This window comes from Malaclemys terrapin, chromosome 12 (assembly GCF_027887155.1).
Source record: "Malaclemys terrapin pileata isolate rMalTer1 chromosome 12, rMalTer1.hap1, whole genome shotgun sequence".
Classification (NCBI taxonomy): domain Eukaryota; kingdom Metazoa; phylum Chordata; order Testudines; family Emydidae; genus Malaclemys; species Malaclemys terrapin.
Genome location: NC_071516.1, coordinates 44,971,985 through 44,993,884, shown reverse-complemented (window position 1 = coordinate 44,993,884; position 21,900 = coordinate 44,971,985). Strand labels below are relative to the sequence as shown.

Here is a 21,900-nt window from a genome sequence, read left to right as displayed (position 1 = left end):
GCAATATCCATCTGTCTGCCTTCTCGTCTGCCATCCACCATCGTTCCACAGTATCTATCCATCATCTGTCTACCCATCCTTCTGCAATACCTATGTCTTCTCATCTACCATTTCTATCCATCCATCCCCAATATCTGTCCATCTAGCTGTCCATCCACCCTTCTGCAATAGCCATCCATCTGTAGCCTTTTTATTTTAAGTGAATTTTGTACTGTAGTATTACATCACCGTGGGTTTGGCACTAGTAGCTACAGTTTCAAGCTCACAGAGTGAAAGTCACCTCTGATACTTACTTCAGATTTAGAGTTTCTAGGAACACATAAAGACCCAGGGTCATGACCACACACACATTTCACAAGGACAAGGTCTAGTCTCTTTTAGAAGTTTTATAAAGTTACAGTTAAAGTTATGATTACCCAAGCATGTAGAAATTCTATACAGACCTAGGCACATGTTACATATATAGTTACACTCAGATTCTTAATGATATTCTTAAGGTCTGATGGCTGGCTGGCCAAATGGTCATCAGTAGAGGGATGGTTCCTGCTGGGGTTTCCCATAGGCAACTCAATTTTCCTAATCTGGGCACCCTATTTTTATAATGTGATTCCGACTTCCTCATTAGCATTTAGGCACATACTGCAGCCTGCGGTTAGGGTATGTGTTAGAAAAATAGCATTACTGGGAATCTTGTAAGCAAAAAATTACTCTTACTGTTAATTTTTCGCAATATCACCCATAGGTACATCTTTTCCCAATAGCTTGTGGCACAGAGTCTGTGATTAATAAAGTGTGTGGGGGGAGCTCCCTTTGATGGACACCCAACCAGCCAGTTAGCAGTAAAATCCCTCTTGGTAGCTGTTCTCTACTTGCTGCTTTACTTGTAAAGGGATAAAAAGTCCCCCAGGTAAAGGAAAAAAAAGTGGACACCTGACCAAAAGAGCCAGTGGGAAGGCTAGAACTTTTTAAAATTGGGAAAGAAACTTTCCCTTTGTCTGTTGTTCTCTCTGGGCTGCAGAGACGGAGCAGCAATGCTATAAGCAGCAATGCTGTGTAAGGTTGAACCACGTATGAAAAGATATCTTCCATACCTAGAAGGAACCGTTTGGATAAGGAATGTTTAGGTAAACACAGTCAGGTTTATTTCTTTATTTTGGCTTGTGGATCTCCTCTGTGCTAACCCCAGATGCTTTTGTCTGCTTGTAACCTTTAAGACAAACCCCCAAGAAAGCTATTTTGGGTGCTTAATTTTTTTTGAATTGCTCTTTTTTAAAATCTAGCAAAAGCCTAAGTTCCAGATGTATTTTCTTCCTTTTTGTTTTTAATAAAATGTACCTTTTTTAAGAGCAGGACTGGGTTTTTGGTGTCCTGAGAGGTTTGTGCATATGCTGTTTGATTAGCTGGTGGCAACAGCTAATTTCCTTTGTTTTCTTTCTCAGCGCTTCCCCTGGGGATTGGGGGTGGGGGTGAAAGGGCTTGAGGGTACCCCACAGGGAGGAATTCCCAAGTGTTCCTTCCTGGGTCCAAGGGTTTTTTTTGCATTTGGGTGGTGGCAGCGTTTACCAAGCCAAGGTCAGAGAGAAGCTGTAATCTTGGGAGTTTAATACAAGCCTGGAGTGGCCAGTATTAATTTTTAGAATCCTTGCAGGCCCTCACCTTCTGCACTCGGAGTGACAGAGTGGGGAATCGGCCTTGACAGGGTCATTCTTTGGTCACTTACTTATGTCAAGAATTTCTTAAGCCTATGGCGTAGTATGGCTAAGCTAAAATCGTACAGACCTCACCCTGCAGGCCTTGCGTTTCAGACTTCCTTATTTAGATACCTAATAGCAAATTATCACTTCTATTACCGATCAGTTTTATACTTCTATAATCCATTTAACTCTATTTAGCATACAATGATTGTATACGATATTGCATGTTAGTTAATCATAACAAAAATAAATGGACAATAAATCAAAATCATTGGCTACACATCTATCCATCCAGCTGCAATACCCAGCCAGCCATGGCTCTGCAATACCAGCTATCTCTCCAATCATGCTAGAGGAGATGGATGATCCCCTCTAAGGCTTCAGCTTGCGCAAAGTTTTCTTGATCCAGGAGACATATTTGAAGACCTTGGTGAACAGCCTGGGTGGTGACCCATCAGCGCTGCCATGGGAGACTATGCCCTGGGCCTTCCCTTTACAGACCAGGGGGCCCCCGGAGTCACCCTGAGAAGCAAACACCAGACATGGGGTTACAGAAGTCCAAGAGAAGGGCAGGCTGCATTCTGTATTCACCGTCCTGAAATCCAGCTCTGAATCCACCGGCCTGTGGACTCACGGTTAAGTCACTCCTGGGACACACCCGGGCCTCCCACCCCCCGGTCCAGGGATCCAATCGACCCCTGTCCCTGATTTCTAGGATCTGGCCAGTTCATACGTCTGATTTCTAGCATCTATCCCTCATGTCTTTAATCTGTTCAGCACTCATCCCTGATTCCAAATCCTGATTTCCAGCATCTGGCTGATACCTGCCCTTGATTTCTAGGATCTCCTGCTGATTTCTCAGATCCACCCCTGGGTTCTTGATTCAGCAATTCCCCTCTCTGACTCCTAGGATCTAGCTGATTCCCAACCCTGATTTCCAGAATCTGTCCCTCACTAGTAAGATCCATGTGGCTGATTCTTGTCCCTGATTCTAGAACCTGTTGAACATGCAGCAGATTTCTGTCCCTGATTTCTATGATCTTGCCAGTTTCTGTATCAAATTATTAGGATTTATTCCCCATTTAAAAGATCTGCCTGTTTCGGATTGGGCCGAAAAAAACCTGATGAGGTTCAACAAGGACAAGTGCAGAGTCCTGCACTTAGGACGGAAGAATCCCATGCACTGCTACAGACTAGGGACCGAATGGCTAGGTAACAGTTCTGCAGAAAAGGACCTAGGGGTCACAGTGGACGAGAAGCTGGATATGAGTCAACAGTGTGCTCTTGTTGCCAAGAAGGCTAACGGCATTTTGGGCTGTATAAGTAGGGGCATTGCCAGCAGATCAAGGAACGTGATCGTTCCCCTTTATTCGACATTGGTGAGGCCTCATCTGGAATACTGTGTCCAGTTTTGGGCCCCACACTACAAGAAGGATGTGGAAAAATTGAAAAGAGTCCAGCGGAGGGCAACAAAAATGATTAGGGGTCTGGAGCACATGACTTATGAGGAGAGGCTGAGGGAACTGGGATTGTTTAGTCTCCAGAAGAGAAGAATGAGGGGGGATTTGATAGCAGCCTTCAACTACCTGAAGGGGGGTTCCAAAGAGGATGGAGCTCGGCTGTTCTCAGTGGTGGCAGATGACAGAACAAGGAGCAATGGTCTCAAGTTGCAGTGGGGGAGGTCCAGGTTGGATATCAGGAAAAACTATTTCACTAGGAGGGTGGTGAAACACTGGAATGCGTTACCTAGGGAGGTGGTGGAGTCTCCTTCCTTGGAGGTTTTTAAGGCCCGGCTTGACAAAGCCCTGGCTGGGATGATTTAGCTGGGAATTGGTCCTGCTTTGAGCAGGGGGTTGGACTAGATGACCTCTTGAGGTCCCTTCCAACTCTGATATTCTATGATTCTATGATTCTTGCCCCTGATTTCGAGCTTCCATCCATGATTACCAGGATCTGGCCCATTCCAGTCGCTCATTCCCAGGATCTGCCTGTTCACCATGGATCCTGGCTCTCCCCAGCTCTGTCAGTCTCCTGTTATAGCAGCACCTTGCCCCAGGTCCCAGGTGCCCCATCCCACACTCACCCGGAAGGACGCCCTCCTCTCCTTGGGATCCCCCACGCACAGCATCACGGACGGGTCATAGCGCAGATAGGGTTGGGACAGACAGATGTCCTTGCTCATGACCGTCAGTTCCACCTCCTGCAGGGTCTGGGACGACTGGGCATTTATCTTGCTACTAGTCTGGCCCCAGCCGGCCACACCACACACAGCCCCCGGTTTCACCTTATTCCTTGTGTCCACAGTCTCGGTCAGATTGGCTTTGCAACTCAGCTGTGATCAGGGTGAGAAAAGGGAAATCAAACTCCTCTTGGGGGACGGATCTGCCCCCAGGGGATGCGGCCAGATGGGGCATCCCTGTGAAAACTGCACAAAACTGTGATGCCATGTGCTCACTGGGGGCAAGGGGGTGGGATGAGGGCGGTACCTGTAGCACTGTGAGGTCACTGGGGGCAGGGTGATGGGATGGGGGCGGTACCTGCAGCAGTGTGAGGTCACTGCGGGTGGGGTGATGGGATGGGGGCGGTACCTGCAGCAGTGTGAGGTCACTGCGGGTGGGGTGATGGGATGGGGGCGGTACCTGCAGCAGTGTGAGGTCACTGCGGGTGGGGTGATGGGATGGGGGCGGTACCTGCAGCAGTGTGAGGTCACTGCGGGTGGGGTGATGGGATGGCGGCTGTACCTGCAGCAGTGTGAGGTCACTGGGGGCGGGGTGATGGAATGGGGGCGGTACCTGCAGCAGTGTGAGGTCACTGGGGGCGGGGTGATGAAATGGGGGCGGTACCTGCAGCAGTGTGAGGTCACTGGGGGCGGGATGATGAGATGGGGTGGTACCTGCAGTAGTGTGCTTTCATTGGGGCAGGTGATGTAAGTAGGGTGCCATCTCAGCGCTTGGATCCCCTACCACACCAGCTGGGGGGCAGGGGAGTTGCCATCGGGGCCCCTCAGCCCATCAGTCCATTTTGGTGGGGCCATGGGCATTGCCGAATGCCGAGCTGTGCTCACCCTGGGCAGTGCCCAGCAGCCCCACTGAGTAGGTAGGTGACATGTGGGGGGGCATGAAGAGTTGAGCTCCCCCCAACAACCAGCTGGGGTGGGGAGTGGAAGGGGAGGGGCCAGAGCATGAGGAGAAGGGGCGGGGCCTGTTCCAGCCAAGCTGTCTGGTGCAGCGCAGCGGATGACCGTGACCGGGAGATCACCTGGCTGCAGCAGCAGCAGGCTGCCCCCAGCCCAGGCTTGGCTTCCGGGACAGCGGCCAAGCAGGCCCGAGCCCCCCACCCCACCGCAGCCCCCGGCATGCTCAGAGTGGGCGCCTGTCCCTGGAAGCAGGGCCTGGGCAGGGAGCGAGCTGCTGCTGCCCCCTCCCCAGTCAGGCTCTCTCTCAGGCTCTGCTGCGCTGCACGGGGCAGTATCCAGGAGAGGGTCGGTCCCGCTGGGTGGGGGGGGGAGATCAGGCCCAGCTGAATCACAGCCACCCCAGAGTTGAGGGCCCAGAGCCTTGCCCAGCTGGGGGCTGCCCGCTCTGAGGCCAGGTACTGCTGGGGCCACACCTTGTTGGGACCCCCCTGTGCCTCTGGCAGCTGTGCACCACTGGTACCGAGCACATCTGGAGTGGAGCTGGGCAAGGTAGGGTGCTACTGCGGTGGGAGCTGTGGTTTAACTGAGACTCAACTCAGCTTCTGGGAGGAACCCGGCCCCTTGATCCTTCTCAACTGCCGTGGGGGTGTGACCGGGGTAGAGGAACCTGGGTCAAGGAGCTCAGGTCGGGCCCGTCTGTGACAGCGCCGCTTCCCACAGACACCCGCATTGGGGGTGGGGACAGAGACAATGAAGCTGATTCTCAGCCCACCTGAACCAGCCAGTCTTGGATGGGAGCTGGTGCCCCCTAGAGGGCCCCATGTCCCATTCCCCACCTCCCTGAGCCAGTCCCCCACCCTGGGTCTGGTTGCAGCCAGCTCCCCCTAGAGGGGAAAGGCCCCATGACCCATTGCTTGTTCAGTGCTTCTGAAAATCTCCCTATGTCCCCCATGCTGGGTGCTGAGTGGAATTGAGCTCCAGCACTTGACAGGATGAGTTGGAGATGGTAAAAGGGGGTCAGGGTGTTAGGGGCCCAACAGCCACTGAAAGTCCATGGGATATAGACACCTCACTCCTCAAAGTGGCATTGACCATCCCAGCCAGGCTGTGTGCAATAGCGGTGGCCAGCTCGAAAGGCCATGGAAGGAATTAAACACTGATGAAGGCTGGATGTCAGTACACTCCATCAATGCCGGCAGCTAGAGGACAGAGTGAAATTAAGAAGCAAACACGACGAAGCTGAAGGCACCAACAGGGCTGAGATACTAGAGCAATGGGTAACACTGTCAGGGGATGGATGGGGAGAGAGTGAGGAACAGATGGCAGGATAGATTGATAGAAGGATGTGGATGGAGAGGGAGGGAGGGAGGGATGGATGGGGAGAGAGTGAGGAACAGATGGCAGGATAGATTGATAGAAGGATGTGGATGGAGAGGGAGGGAGGGAGGGAGGGATGGATGGGGAGAGAGTGAGGAACAGATGGCAGGATAGATTGATAGAAGGATATGGATGGAGAGGGAGGGAGGGAGGGATGGGGAGAGAGTGAGGAACAGATGGCAGGATAGATTGATAGAAGGATGTGGATGGAGAGGGAGGGAGGGAGGGATGGATGGGGAGAGAGTGAGGAACAGATGGCAGGATAGATTGATAGAAGGATGTGGATGGAGCCAGATGGGGCAACTGTGCAATACTGTGATGCCATGTGCTCTCTGGGGTGAGGGGGGGATGGGATGGGGCAGTATTGGCAGCAGTGTGAGGTCTTGGGGGCGTGATGATGGGATGAGGGAGGTACCTGCAGCAATGTGAGGTCACTGGGGGTGGAGTGATGGGATGGGGATGGTATCTGCAGCAATCTGAGGTCACGGGGGTGATGTGATGGTACCTGTAGCAGTCTGACATCACTGGGAGATGCAAAGGTGTGGTACCTGCAGCAGCATGATGTCATTTTCATCTGTCTCATCATTGTATTCTGGGTGGGAGATTCGGTGATGTACCCCAATCTCCTGCCTCCCCAGTTCATCTATTTCAACACAGTGATGGTGCTGTGAAATACAAGGGAATGCAGGTGCCACAGACAGGCCAATACAATGGATTCAGTCATGGGCCATAAACATCCTTGGGATGAGGGCGGTACCTGTAGCACTGTGAGGTCACTGGGGGCGGGGTGATGGGATGGGAGCGGTACCTGCAGCAGTGTGAGGTCACTAGGGGTGGGGGGATGGGATGGGAGCGGTACCTGCAGCAGTGTGAGGTCACTAGGGGTGGGGGGATGGGATGGGAGCAGAACCTTCAGTAGTGTGAGGTCACTGGGGGTGGGGGGATGGGATGGGGGTGGTACCTGCAGCAGTGTGAGGTCACTGGGGGCGGGGTGATGAGATGGGGGTGGTACCTGCAGCAGTGTGAGGTCACTGGGGGCGGGGTGATGAGATGGGGGTGGTACCTGCAGCAGTGTGTGGTCACTGGGGGCGGGGTGATGAGATGGGGGTGGTACCTGCAGTAGTGTGAGGTCACTGGGGGCGGGGTGATGGGATGGGGGCGGTACCTGCAGCAGTGTGAGGTCACTGGGGGTGGGGTGATGGGATGGGGTGGTACCTGCAGCAGTGTGAGGTCACTGGGGGTGGGATAATGGAATGGGGGCGGTACCTACAGCAGTGTGAGGTCATAGGGGGTGGGGTGATGGGATGGGGGTGGTACCTGCAGCAGTGTGAGGTCACTAGGGGCAGGGTGATGAGATGGGGTGGTACCTGCAGCAGTGTGAGGTCACTGGGGGCGGGGTGATGAGATGGGGGTGGTACCTGCAGCAGTGTGAGGTCACTGGGGGTGGGGTGATGAGATGGGGGTGGTACCTGCAGTAGTGTGAGGTCACTGGGGGCGGGGTGATGAGATGGGGGTGGTACCTGCAGCAGTGTGAGGTCACTGGGGGTGGGGTGATGGGATGGGGGCTGTACCTGCAGTAGTGTCAGGTTACTGGGGGTGGGGTGATGGGATGGCTGCTGTACCTGCAGCACTGTGAGGTCACTGGGGGCGGGGTGATGAGATGGGGGCGGTACCTGCAGCAGTGTGAGGTCACTGGGGGCGGGGTGATGAGATGGGGGTGGTACCTGCAGTAGTGTGAGGTCACTGGGGGCGGGGTGATGGGATGGGGGTGGTACCTGCAGCAGTGTGTGGTCACTGGGGGCGGGGTGATGAGATGGGGGTGGTACCTGCTGCAGTGTGAGGTCACTGGGGGCGGGGTGATGGGATGGGGGTGGTACCTGCAGCAGTGTGAGGTCACTGGGGGCGGGGTGATGGGATGGGGGTGGTACCTGCAGCAGTGTGAGGTCACTGGGGGTGGGATGATGGGATGGGGGCGGTACCTGCAGCAGTGTGAGGTCACTGTGGGTGGGATGATGGAATGGGGGCGGTACCTGCAGCAGTGTGAGGTCACTGGTGGCGGGGTGATGAGATGGGGGTGGTACCTGCAGTAGTGTGAGGTCACTGGGGGCGGGGTGATGAGATGGGGGTGGTACCTGCAGTAGTGCGAGGTCACTGGGGGCAGGGTGATGAGATGGGGGTGGTACCTGCAGCAGTGTGAGGTCACTGGGGGCGGGGTGATGGGATGGGGGCGGTACCTGCAGCAGTGTGAGGTCACTGGGGGTGGGGTGATGGGATGGGGGCTGTACCTGCAGTAGTGTCAGGTCACTGGGGGTGGGGTGATGGGATGGCGGCTGTACCTGCAGCACTGTGAGGTCACTGGGGGCGGGGTGATGAGATGGGGGTGGTACCTGCAGCAGTGTGAGGTCACTGGGGGTGGGGTGATGAGATGGGGTGGTACCTGCAGCAGTGTGAGGTCACTAGGGGCGGGGTGATGGGATGGGGGTGGTACCTGCAGCAGTGTGAGGTCACTGGGTGCGGGGTGATGGGATGGGGGTGGTACCTGCAGCAGTGTGAGGTCACTGGGGGCGGGGTGATGAGATGGGGGTGGTACCTGTAGCACTGTGAAGTCACTGGGGGCGGGGTGATGGGATGGCGGCTGTACCTGCAGCAGTGTGAGGTCACTGGGGGCGGGGTGATGAGATGGGGGTGGTACCTGCAGCAGTGTGAGGTCACTGGGGGCGTGGTGATGAGATGGGGTGGTACCTGCAGCAGTGTGAGGTCACTGGGGGCGGGGTGATGAGATGGGGGTGGTACCTGCAGCAGTGTGAGGTCACTGGGGGCGGGGTGATGGGATGGGGGCGGTACCTGCAGCAGTGTGAGATCACTGGGGGCGGGGTGATGGGATGGGGGCGGGGTGATGGGATGGGGGCGGTACCTGCAGCAGTGTGAGGTCACTGGGGGCGGGGTGATGGGATGGGGGCGGTACCTGCAGCAGTGTGAGGTCACTGGGGGTGGGGTGATGGGATGGCGGCTGTACCTGCAGCACTGTGAGGTCACTGGGGGCGGGGTGATGAGATGGGGGTGGTACCTGCAGCAGTGTGAGGTCACTGGGGGTGGGGTGATGAGATGGGGTGGTACCTGCAGCAGTGTGAGGTCACTAGGGGCGGGGTGATGGGATGGGGGTGGTACCTGCAGCAGTGTGAGGTCACTGGGGGCGGGGTGATGGGATGGGGGTGGTACCTGCAGCAGTGTGACGTCACTGGGGGCGGGGTGATGAGATGGGGGTGGTACCTGCAGCACTGTGAGGTCACTGGGGGCGGGGTGATGAGATGGGGGTGGTACCTGCAGCAGTGTGAGGTCACTGGGGGCGTGGTGATGAGATGGGGTGGTACCTGCAGCAGTGTGAGGTCACTGGGGGCGGGGTGATGAGATGGGGGTGGTACCTGCAGCAGTGTGAGATCACTGGGGGCAGAGTGATTGGGTGGGGGTTGTACCTGCAGTAGTGTGAGGTCACTGGGGGCGGGGTGATGAGATGGGGGTGGTACCTGCAGTAGTGTGTGTTCATTGGGGCAGGTGATGTAAGTAGGGTGGTCCCTGCAGCAGCATGATGTCATTTTCATCTGTTTCACCGTTGTATTGTGGGTGGGAGATTCGATGACGTACCCAGATCTCCTGCATGATCCCAGGTTCATGTACAGAAATGTTGCGGGCCCCCAGGAGCACAGTGATGGTGCTGGGAAATACAATGGGATGCGGACAGGTGAACACTCTGGATTCAGTCATGGGTCGTTAACCTCGTTAAAGTGGGTGTGTGTAGACGCTGCCTGGCACTCAGGATGAATGTACAGAAACCAGCACTCCAGCGTTTTTCACCTTCAGGGGGTGCCAGCTTTGACCTAGAAGCAGGGAAGGGGAATTGATGCCTCAGGGACAGGGGATCTTGCATTTCTTACCTAAAGTTGCAGTTACAATGAGCTGCCGTCACCACCACATCATCCCGGATCAGGAACCCTCCACACATTCTTCCTCCTTTTCTTTCTGTCTCTATCTTCACAAAAGCCATGTAGGGTCTGGAGTGAGGCTCGGCTTCCTGTCCCCCGATGATCTCCCCTGGCAGAGCCCCCAAAAGAAGGAGTTAGTTCAGGCCCCCAATACAGCTAGCGCGTGTATCTGTCCGCCAGCCAGGGCCCCGCTGTGCCGGGTGCTGCACAGACCCTGACCAAGATCAGGGCCCACCTGTGCCACAGGCTTTGCACACCCTGACTGAGATCAGGGCCCCATTGTGCCGGGCACTGCATAGACACTGACAGAGATCAGGGCCCCTGTTGTGCCAGGTGCTGCACAGACCCCAAACCAAGATCAAGTTCCCATTCTGTCGGGTGCTGCACAGACCCCCAGGGCCCCTTTGTTCTGAGCGCTGCACAGAAACAGAGTGAGAATCTCTGCTCCAGAGAGTTTAAAGGATGGATCCTCATTCCCATTTCACACCCTGGGAAATCCTGGCACAAAGGTAGAAAGTGGCTCCCTCCAGCACATTGTGTCGTGGAACTGCAAAATGAATCCAGCCTCCCTGCTGTAACCACACAGGCTGCACAGATCTGCCTTTCCTGTCTTGATACACGCTCTTCTCATCAGCCCTTAGTGAGCTTCTCTGTGTCGTCTCCCTCTCAGGGCACTTATTATGGTAGCATCAATCCGCTCCGCTCCCCCTGCCCCTTTAGCTCCCTGCCCACCTGCCTCCAGACCCCACAGCTCCCCAGTTGTGTTTTGGGCACACACCGATGCCCCCAGACCCCATGGCTCTGGGGCACCTCAGCTTTGTTCTGGGCACACACACACCGATAACCATCCCCAGACCCCACTGCCCTGAGGCTCGCCAGTTGGGCAAACATGATAGCCCCCTGGGCCCCACTGCACTCCAGCTGGGTGCTGGGGACACATTGATGGTCCTGGTGGAAGCATCTGACTCTGGGGAGTAGCCAGGGTTTGCAGACCATGTTAATAGATCCATGTTCTGCTCTCTATGGGGCTGGGGGGTTCTATCCACTCCTGTACTCACCAGCCTGAGCCCCACGGGGGGGGGGGGGGGGGAGAAAGGCAATGAGGAGCAGAAGCTGCATTGTCAGAGGCAGTCCATGGAAGGGGGTGGTGTGGCTGTCTCTGGGGTTATTTATAGACCAGGCTGGGAGGGGTTGACCCCCCCTCCCCCAGGTGACAAGGGGCAAACCACAGCCCCTTTATCCTGCTGGGGAGGAGTTCACAGGTGTGTGAGTCACTAGCCAGCTGCCCTGCAGAGCTAGCAGAGCGCAATCTGCTGGGCCTGTGCACATCTGGGCCCCTCCACCCCAAAGGGTGTGCACATCTGGGGCCCTGGAGTCCAGGCAATGTGCACATCTTGGGCCCTGCAGTCCCTGGGACCTGTGCACATTTGGGGCCCTGTACCTCGCTAGGGCTGGGTACATCTGGGGCCCTGATGTCCCACCTACTCAGCATCTTGAGCTCTGGGGAGCAGCAGCAGCAGCACTATCAGGTCCCATGGGGGGGGGGCGCATCTGCCTGGAAGGTGTGCTAGAGGCCTGGCTGGGCAGTGGGAATACAAGGAAACCTCAAGGTCATGCGCTCTGGGGCTAGGTTTACCAGGCATCCAGTGTTCGACTGGAACGCCCAGTCGAAAAGGGACCCTGGCAGCTCCAGGCAGCAGAGCTGGCCAGGCTGCTAAACATCTGGTTGGACGCAGCACCAGCGGGGTGGGCAGGCGCCGTACCCAGCTCTGAATGGCTCCCGGGAAGCAGCTGGAATGTCCCTCCAGCTCCTATGCAGAGGGGCAGCCAGGGGGGCTCCACGTACTGCCCCCGCCCACAGGAACCACTCCGAGTGCCAGCTCCACAGCTCCTATTGGCTGGAAAGTGAGCCCAATAGGAGCTGGGGGGTGGGTAGGAGCAGTGTGCAGAGCCTTCTGGCCCCTCCACCTAAAAGCCAGAGGGACATTCTGGCCGCTTCCCATGAGCCGCCTGAGGTCAGCACCGCCCAGAGCCTGCACCCAAACCCCCTCCCATGCCCCAAACCCCTGCCCCAGCCCAGACTCCCTCACAGAGCCTGCACCCTGCACCTCCTTCTGCACCCCAACCTCCCTGCCCCAGCCCAAAGCCTGCACCCTGCACCTCCTCCTACACCCTGAACTCCTCATCTCTGGCCCCACCCCAGAACCAGCACTCCCATCTGGAGACTTCACCCCCTCCTGCAGCTCATCCCCCTGCCCCAGACCAGTGAAAATGAGTGAGTGAGGGTGGGTGGGAGAGAGTGAGTGAGGAAGGGAGGGGGGAAGAAGTGAGCAGTGGTGGGGCCTCGGAGAAGGGCACGGGTGTTCGGTTTTCTGCAAGTAGAAAGTTGGCAACCCCATCTGGGGCATCAGAGAGGGACCTGCCATCTCAGTGCTTGGATCCCCCACCACACCAGCTGGGGGACAGGGGAGTTGCCATCGGGGCTCCTCAGCCTATCAGTCCATTTTGGTGGGGCCATGGGCATTGCCGAATGCCGAGCTGTGCTCACCCTGGGCAGTGCCCAGCAGCCCCACTGAGTAGGTAGGTGACATGTGGGGGGGCATGAAGAGTTGAGTTCCCCCCAACAACCAGCTGGGGTGGGGAGTGGAAGGGGAGGGGCCAGAGCATGAGGAGAAGGGGCGGGGCCTGTTCCAGCCAAGCTGTCTGGTGCAGCGCAGCGGATGACCGTGACCGGGAGATCACCTGGTTGCAGCAGCAGCAGGCTGTCCCCAGCCCAGGCTTGGCTTCCGGGACAGCGGCCAAGCAGGCCCGAGCCCCCACCCCACCGCAGCCCCCGGCATGCTCAGAGTGGGCGCCTGTCCCTGGAAGCAGGGCCTGGGCAGGGAGCGAGCTGCTGCTGCTCTGCACGGGGCAGTATCCAGGAGAGTGTCGGTCCCGCTGGGGGGCGGGGGGGAGATCAGGCCCAGCTGAATCACAGCCACCCCAGAGTTGAGGGCCCAGAGCCTAGCCCAGCTGGGGGCTGCCCGCTCTGAGGCCAGGTACTGCTGGGGCCACACCTTGTTGGGACCCCCCTGTGCCTCTGGCAGCTGTGCACCACTGGTACCGAGCACATCTGGAGTGGAGCTGGGCAAGGTGGGGTTTGACTGAGACTCAACTCAGCTTCTGGGAGGAACCCGGCCCCTTGATCCTTCTCAACTGCCATGGGGGTGTGACCGGGGTAGAGGAACCTGGGTCAAGGAGCTCAGGTCGGGCCCGTCTGTGACAGCGCCGCTTCCCACAGACACCCGCATTGGGGGTGGGGACAGAGACAATGAAGCTGATTCTCAGCCCATCTGAACCAGCCAGTCTTGGATGGGAGCTGGTGCCCCCTAGAGGGGAAAGGCCCCATGTCCCATTCCCCACCTCCCTGAGCCAGTCCCCCACCCTGGGTCTGGTTGCAGCCAGCTCCCCCTAGAGGGGAAAGGCCCCATGTCCCATTCCCCACCTCCCTGAGCCAGTCCCCCACCCTGGGTCTGGTTGCAGCCAGCTCCCCCTAGAGGGGAAAGGCCCGCTGTCCCATTGCTTGTTCAGTGCTTCTGAAAATCTCCCCATGTCCCCCATGCTGGGTGCTGAGTGGAATTGAGCTCCAGCACTTGACAGGATGAGCTGGAGATGGTAAAAGGGGGTCAGGGTGTTAGGGGCCCAACAGCCACTGAAAGTCCATGGGATATAGACACCTCACTCCTCAAAGTGGCATTGACCATCCCAGCCTGGCTGTGTGCAATAGCGGTGGCCAGCTCGAAAGGCCACGGAAGGAATTAAACACTGATGAAGGCTGGATGTCACTACACTCCATCAATGCTGGTAGCTAGAGGACAGAGTGAAATTAACAAGCAAACACGACGAAGCTGAAGGCACCAACAGGGCTGAGATACTAGAGCAATGGGTAACACTGTCAGGGGATGGATGGATGGGGAGAGAGTGAGGAACAGATGGCAGGACAGATTGATAGAAGGATGTGGATGGAGAGGGAGGGAGGGAGGGATGGATGGGGAGAGAGTGAGGAACAGATGGCAGGATAGATTGATAGAGGGATGTGGATGGAGAGGGAGGGAGGGAGGGATGGATGGGGAGAGAGTGAGGAACAGATGGCAGGATAGATTGATAGAAGGATGTGGATGGAGAGGGAGGGAGGGAGGGATGGATGGGGAGAGAGTGAGGAACAGATGGCAGGATAGATTGATAGAAGGATGTGGATGGAGAGGGAGGGAGGGAGGGATGGATAGAAGGGGTGTATGAACATAAACAGATTTCAGAAGGATCGTGCCAGAACATCCTAATACAAGGTAAACACCCCCAATACAAGTTAAACACACTCCCTGGAGATGATACAGTCTGGCCCCAGCCGGCCTGCTGCACACAGCCCCCTCCCTCACCTTCACTAGGGCAGGGGGATGGTGCCCACAGTCTCGGTCAGATTGGCTTTGTCCCTCAGCTGTGATGGGGGTGAGGGTGGGGAGAGAAGGGAAATCAAACTCCTCATGGGGGCTGCATCCTGTCCTGGGGGGATGGGGCCAGATGGGGCATCCCCATGACAACTGTGCAATACTGTGATGCCATGTGCTCTCTGGGGTGAGGGGGGGATGGGATGGGGCAGTATTGGCAGCAGTGTGAGGTCTTGGGGGCGTGATGATGGGATGGGGGAGGTACCTGCAGCAATCTGAGGTCACAGGGGTGATGTGATGGTACCTGTAGCAGTCTGACATCACTGGGAGATACAAAGGTGTGGTACCTGCAGCAGCATGATGTCATTTTCATCTGTCTCATCATTGTATTCTGTGTGGGAGATTCGGTGATGTACCCCAATCTCCTGCCTCCCCAGTTCATCTATTTCAACACAGTGATGGTGCTGTGAAATATAAGGGAATGCAGGTGCCACAGACAGGCCAATACAATGGATTCAGTCATGGGCCATAAACATCCTTAAAGTGGGTGGGTCTTGTTCTCAGGATCAATGTACAGAAGCCATTATAAGCTTGTTTAGGTAACAAGAAAGCTGAATCACTAGAATCACACAGGCCTGGACTAAAACTTAGCTGTGAAGCAGCCAGAGAAGGCACCAGCCACAGCCAAAGAAGCATGGGTACTGTTACCCTGCACTAAGCCGCAGGAGAGAGCTTTTGGGCAGAGTGCTGGCTGAAAGAGGCTTGGGACTTGGAGTAAAGAAAGAGTCACTTGTTGTTTCATTCCGACTGCATTCAGAGAAACAGGACTTTGGACATACTTTGTAAATAAACAGAACTGCATGAAAGAATAGACCTAATGCCACCAGCAATTTCTCCTCCTGCAAGACCTCACTGACTTCTCAGGCCAAGGAAGGTAACAATACTATTCCTGGAGCAGCAGATCAGGGTATCTGTTGTTGACACATTCTGTACCCAGCACAACAGTGCACCAAGCCATTAGTGGCTCAAAATGACAAGAGGCAAGCCCCAGGACAGGGACTGGCTGGCTCAGGGACGGCAGATGGTACATTTCTTACCCAAGGTTGCAGTGACAATGAGCCACTGTCACCACCATGTCATTCCAGATCAGGAACCTTCTGCAGCATCCTCCTGTCTCTATCTTCACGAAGGCCATGTAGGGTCTGGAGTGACACCCAGCTTTCCTTCCCCCGATGATCTCCAATGGCAGAGAGAGGGAGAGGGGTAAAACTCACCTGCTTTGGGACAACATGAGGCTCCAGAGTTTGACCAAGGACCCCAATTCTATCCCTACCCTCATCCTCAACCTTTGCTGCCACAGATCAGACTCTCAACCCAGCCAGCCAAGTTTCCCTGCCCCCTCCTCCTGGATTGTCCCCTCGACCCAGGTAACATGGAGATCACTGACAATCTCCTCCCACCACATTGAGTTCACTAGAGAATCCCATTGTGGTTGTGGGGCTCTCTTGAAACCCTGCCCCACATGTCTCAGGTCAGATCTGCCCACTGGTCATGGGGTTTTTGGTCTTTCCAGACCCTGCCTGTCCTTGCAACACCCACCTCATAAATCAGGTAGCAGCCCTCCCTGCAGCCTAGAACTTGGAGGAGCAGATCTATGCCAGGCCATGGAGGTGCCCAGCTCTGCCAAGCTACCAGAATGGCCCCTTGGGGCACAGACAGGTTAGGGCAGCCCCGAGGTTGCTGTGCCCTGCACAGATGGCCAGAGGAGTCAGCTGCATTCGGAGCACTGCTGTGCTGGCTACTGGTGCAGGAAGAGCCAGACTCCACCCGGGGCTGGAAATCTGGGTGGGCTCCCAAAGGTGCTGATTCAATGGCCTCCCAGCTCTGTGGTTGACTCCAGCCCTGGAGCACAGTCCTTGAGCTAAAGGGGTGAGGCTGTTAGATGGCAGCACTAGGAGGTTGTTACCCTGCATGTGGCCTCCAGGGCATGTCACACCCATAATTGGTGGCTGATGTTCTTTGGTGGGAAGCTTCCCTAGTGTAGACTGGATCCCCTCAGATCTATGGAAACAACTTCCCCGCCTCTGCTCCCCATCCCACTGGCCTGCAGACGCCTCGGCCATGGGGCACCCCACACGGGGGCAGGGGAGATGGTGAGGAGAAGCTGCCTCCTTTCCGTACCCCCAGGATTGCTGTATTGGGGAAGCAGCCTCAGGCCCTTCCACTGAGCCATGTGCAGGCTCTGCTCCCTAAGGGGTCCCTCCCCCCATACTCACCAGCCCAAGCCCTGGGGGGCAGGAGAACAGCCATGGGAAGCAGGAGTAGCGGCAGTAGCATCTGCACCAGAGCAGGGAAGGAGAAGGTGCTTCACATGCAGCCCGAGGGGCGGGGGGCATTATAGACACAGCTTGGGGGGGGGAAGGAAACCTCAGCATCAAACTCTCTGCTGTGTGGCTCTCTGCACACCTCCCCATGTAGGCTGGGGGGCGGGTCAGGCACTGCTGAATCTGTGCATCTGGGCATCTTCTGGGGATGCTCAGTGCCTGAGCCATGCACAGCTGGGGCTAGCCCATGCCCCATTGTGCCCAGCAGGGGCCCTGCAGCCTCTGTTTCCATGCACATCTGGTGCTGAGCTGGGGGATGTGAGTTCGTTGCTAACACTAGAGACACTAGAGTCTCTCTCTGCCTATTGTAGTGGGAGCTGTGGTTAATCTGAACTCATATCAGCTGCATATGGGAACCCAGCCCTTTGATCCTTCTCACGTCTCCTTGCACCATGAGAGAGACAGGGGGAGGGGCTGAAGTCAAAGAGACCAAATACTGCACTTCAAGGCGTTGGTGATAATGTACAAGGCAGAGGGGCATTGCTGGCACATGATGGCATAGATCACATTGGTAGATGTGCAGGTGAACGAACCCCTGATGGCATGACTGATGTGATTAGGTCCTATGATGATGTCACTTGAATAGATATGTGGACAGAGCTGGCATGGGGCTTTGTTACAAGGATAGGTTCCCGGGTCAGTGTTTTTGTTCAGTGGTGTGTGGTTGCTGGTGAGTATTTGCTTCAGGTTGGGGGGTTGTCTGTAAGCGAGGGCAGGTCTGTCTCCCAAGATCTGTGAGAGTGAGGGATCATCTTTCAGGATAGGTTGTAGATCTGTGATGATGCGCTGGAGAGGTTTTAGTTGGGGGCTGAAGGTGACGGCTAGTGGTGTTCTGTTGTTTTCTTTGTTGGGCCTGTCTTGTAGGAGGTGACTTCTGGGTACTCTTCTGGCTCTGTCAATCTGTTTTTTCACTTCAGCAGGTGGGTATTGTAGTTTTAAGAATGCTTGATAGAGATCTTGTAGGTGCTTGTCTCTGTCTGAGGGATTGGAGCAAATGCGGTTGTATCTTAGAGCTTGGCCGTAGACAATGGATCGTGTGGTGTGTCCTGGATGGAAGCTGGAGGCATGTAGGTAAGTATAGCGGTCAGTAGGTTTCCGGTATAGGGTGGTAATTATGTGACCATCGCTTATCAGCACAGTAGTGTCCAGGAAATGGACCGCTTGTGTGGATTGATCTAGGCTGAGGTTGATGGTGGGATGGAAATTATTGAAATCATCGTGGAATTCCTCAAGGGCTTCTTTTCCATGGGTCCAGATGATGAAGATGTCATCAATGTAGCGCAAGTAGAGTAGGGGTGTTAGGGGACCAGAGCTAAGGAAGCGTTGTTCTAAGTCAGCCATAAAAATGTTGGCATACTGTGGGGCCATGCGAGTACCCATAGCAGTGCCCCTGACTTGAAGGTATATATTGTCCCCAAATGTGAAATAGTTGTGGGTGAGGACAAAGTCACAAAGTTCAGCCACCAGGTTAGCTGTGACATTATCGGGGATACTGTTCCTGATAGCTTGTAGTCCATCTTTGTGTGGAATATTGGTGTAGAGGGTTTCTACGTCCATAGTGGCCAGGATGGTGTTTTCTGGAAGATCACCGATGGATTGTAGTTTCCTCAGGAAGTCAGTGGTGTCTCGAAGATAGCTGGGAGTGCTGGTAGCTAGGGCCTGAGGAGAGAGTCCACATAGCCAGACAATCCTGATGTTAGGGTGCCAATGCCTGAGATGATGGGGCGTCCAGGATTTCCAGGTTTATGGATCTTTTGTAGCAAATAGAATACCCCTGGTCAGGATTCTAGGCATGTGTCTGTACAGATTTGTTCCTGTGCTTTTTCAGGGAGTTTTTTTAGCAGATGATGTAGTTTCTTTAGGTAATCCTCAGTGGGATCAGAGGATAATGGCCTGTAGAATGTGGTGTTAGAGAGCTGTCTAGCAGCCTCTTGGTCATATTCCAATTTATTCATGATGACGACAGCACCTCCTTTGTCAACCTTTTTGATTATGATGTCAGAGTTGTTTCTGAGGCTGTAGATGGCGTTGTGTTCAGCATGGCTGAGGTTATGGGACAACTGATGTTGCTTTTCCACAATTTCAGCCTTTGCATGTTGACGGAAGCAATCTATATAGAAGTCCAGTCTGTTGTTTCGACCGTCCGGAGGAGTCCACGCAGAATCCTTTTTTTTTTTTGTAGTGTTGGTAGGGAGGATTGTGTGGGTTAGTATGCTGTTCAGAGGTATGTTGGAAATATTCTTTGAGTCGGAGACGTCGAAAGTAGGATTTTAGGTCACCGCAGAACTGTATCATGTTCGTGGGTCTGGAAGGACAAAAGGAGAGGCCCCAAGATAGGACAGACTCTTCTGCTGGGTTACGAGTATAGCTGGAAAGATTAACAATATTGTTGGGTGGGTTAAGTGAACTACTGTTGTGGCTGCTTGTGGCATGTAGCAGTTTAGATAGTTTAGTGTCCTTTTTCCTTTGTAGAGAGGCAAAGTTTGTCTTGTAAATAGCTTGTCTAGTTTTTGTAAAGTCTATCCATGAGGAAGTTTGTGTGGAAGGTTGGTTTTTTTATGAGAGTATCCAGTTCTGAGAGCTCATTCTTAATCTTTCCCTGTTTGCTGTATAGGATGCTGATCAGATGGTTTCGCAGTTTCTTTGAGAGTGTGTGACACAGTCTCTCAGCATAGTCTGTGTGATATGTAGATTGTAATGGATTTTTTACCTTTATCCTTTTGGTATGATGTCCATCTGCTTGCATTTGGAAAGGAAGATGATGTCTGTCTGTATCTGTATGAGTTTTTTCATGAAGTTGATGGATTTCCACTCCATACGGCTAAATGCAGTACCTTGCATAATGACAGGTTTCAGAGTAGCAGCTGTGTTAGTCTGTATCTGCAGAAAGAACAGGAGTACTTCTGGCACCTTAGAGACTAACAAATTTATTTGAGCATAAGCTTTCGTGGGCTACAGCCCACTTCATCAGATGCATGGCCCCACAGTATGCCAACATTTTTATGGCTGACTTAGAACAACGCTTCCTTAGCTCTCGTTCCCTAATGCCCCTACTCTACTTGCGCTACATTGATGACATCTTCATCATCTGGACCCATGGAAAAGAAGCCCTTGAGGAATTCCACGATGATTTCAATAATTTCCATCCCACCATCAACCTCAGCCTAGATCAATCCACACAAGCGGTTCATTTCCTGGACACTACTGTGCTGATAAGCGATGGTCACATAATTACCACCCTATACCGGAAACCTACTGACCGCTATACTTACCTACATGCCTCCAGCTTCCATCCAGGACACACCACACGATCCATTGTCTACGGCCAAGCTCTAAGATATAACCGCATTTGCTCCAATCCCTCAGACAGAGACAAGCACCTACAAGATCTCTATCAAGCATTCTTAAACCTACAATACCCACCTGCTGAAGTGAAAAAACAGATTGACAGAGCCAGACGAGTACCCAGAAGTCACCTCCTACAAGACAGGCCCAACAAAGAAAACAACAGAACACCACTAGCCGTCACCTTCAGCCCCCAACTAAAACCTCTCCAGCGCATCATCACAGATCTACAACCTATCCTGAAAGATGATCCCTCACTCTCACAGATCTTGGAAGACAGGCCTGTCCTCGCTTACAGACAACCCCCCAACCTGAAGCAAATACTCACCAGCAACCACACACCACTGAACAAAAACACTGACCCAGGAACCTATCCTTGCAACAAAGCCCCATGCCAACTCTGTCCACATATCTATTCAAGTGACATCATCATAGGACCTAATCACATCAGTCATGCCATCAGGGATTCGTTCACCTGCACATCTACCAATGTGATCTATGCCATCATGTGCCAGCAATGCCCCTCTGCCTTGTACATTGGCCAAACCGGACAGTCTCTACGCAAAAGAATAAATGGACACAAATCTGACATCAGGAATCATCACATTCAAAAACCAGTAGGAGAACACTTTAACCTGTCTGGTCACTCAGTAACAGACCGGAGGGTGGCAATTTTGCAACAGAAAAGCTTCAAAAACAGACTCCAATGAGAAACTGATGAATTTGAATTGATATGCAAACTAGATACAATCAACTTAGGCTTAAATAGAGATTGGGAATGGCTGAGCCATTACAAACATTGAATCTATCTCCCCTTAAGTATTCTCACACTTCTTATCAAACTGTCTGTACTGGGCTATCTTGATTATCACTTCAAACGTTTTTTCACTTACTTAATTGGCCTCTCAGAGTTGGTAAGACAACTCCCACCTGTTCATGCTCTCTGTATGTGTATATATATCTCCTCAATATATGTTCCATTCTATGCATCCGAAGAAGTGGGCCCATGAAACCTTATGCTCAAATAAATGTGTTAGTCTCTAAGGTACCACAAGTACTCCTGTTCTTTTTAGTGAAAATAAAGATACTCCTTTTAACAAAAGATGTTTAACTTCCCTCAGAAAATACACCAACTTGCTTTAGATTTATACAAAGCAGTGAATGTCCTATCCCCAGCACTGGCAATAAAAGTGTAAAGGAAAGAAATTATGTAGCATCCAGTCCCCCCTCCTTTTTTTCCCCCAGAAGACAACAGTGAGGAGAAAGTAGATAAAACTCCCTTCTAACTGTTTTGAAGATAAGCTCATTTCTGAATTCTTTGGCTAACAGTGAATACAAAGATACATCTGTAACAAAAGATGGTCTCCTTCTCTCAAAAAACACTGGCTTGCTTTTTATACTTTTTCCCAAAGGAAAGTTCTGTAAAGAAATTATACATCTTTTACAAACAGAGGCCCCTCTTCTAAGATAAAGACAATGACCGACAACTCCAGGGTTAAAAACACCAACCCTCCAAAGACCCCAAGCCATAAAATGACTTTAGCTGTAAACTTTGTAAAG

At 53.8% G+C, this 21,900-nt stretch overlaps 1 protein-coding gene across 1 annotated transcript; it reads right to left on the bottom strand.

Annotated features, from left to right (window-relative positions):
- Nucleotides 1–2,066: 2,066 nt before the first annotated feature.
- On the bottom strand, nt 2,067–16,948 carry LOC128847094 (granzyme B-like). The gene is made up of 6 exons (XM_054046429.1): nt 16,888–16,948; nt 10,140–10,296; nt 9,883–9,919; nt 6,756–6,872; nt 3,778–4,026; nt 2,067–2,216 (listed from the first exon to the last, which is right to left on the bottom strand). The coding sequence occupies exons 1-6, from the start codon at nt 16,946–16,948 to the stop codon at nt 2,067–2,069; spliced, it is 771 nt and encodes a 256-aa protein (XP_053902404.1).
- Between the last annotated feature and the right edge of the window lie 4,952 nt (nt 16,949–21,900).

Excerpts from the sequence above, each read along its gene's own strand:
- LOC128847094 (XM_054046429.1), bottom strand. The coding sequence starts at position 16,948 with ATGCTACTGCCGCTACTCCTGCTTCCCATGGCTGTTCTCCTGCCCCCC. Across the intron at positions 9,920-10,139 it reads CATTGTAACTGCAACTTTAG|CACCATCACTGTGCTCCTGG; the intron begins GTAAGAAATGCA and ends TGTATTTCCCAG. Across the intron at positions 6,873-9,882 it reads TGGGGGCCCGCAACATTTCT|CACCATCACTGTGTTGAAAT; the intron begins GTACATGAACCT and ends TGTATTTCACAG.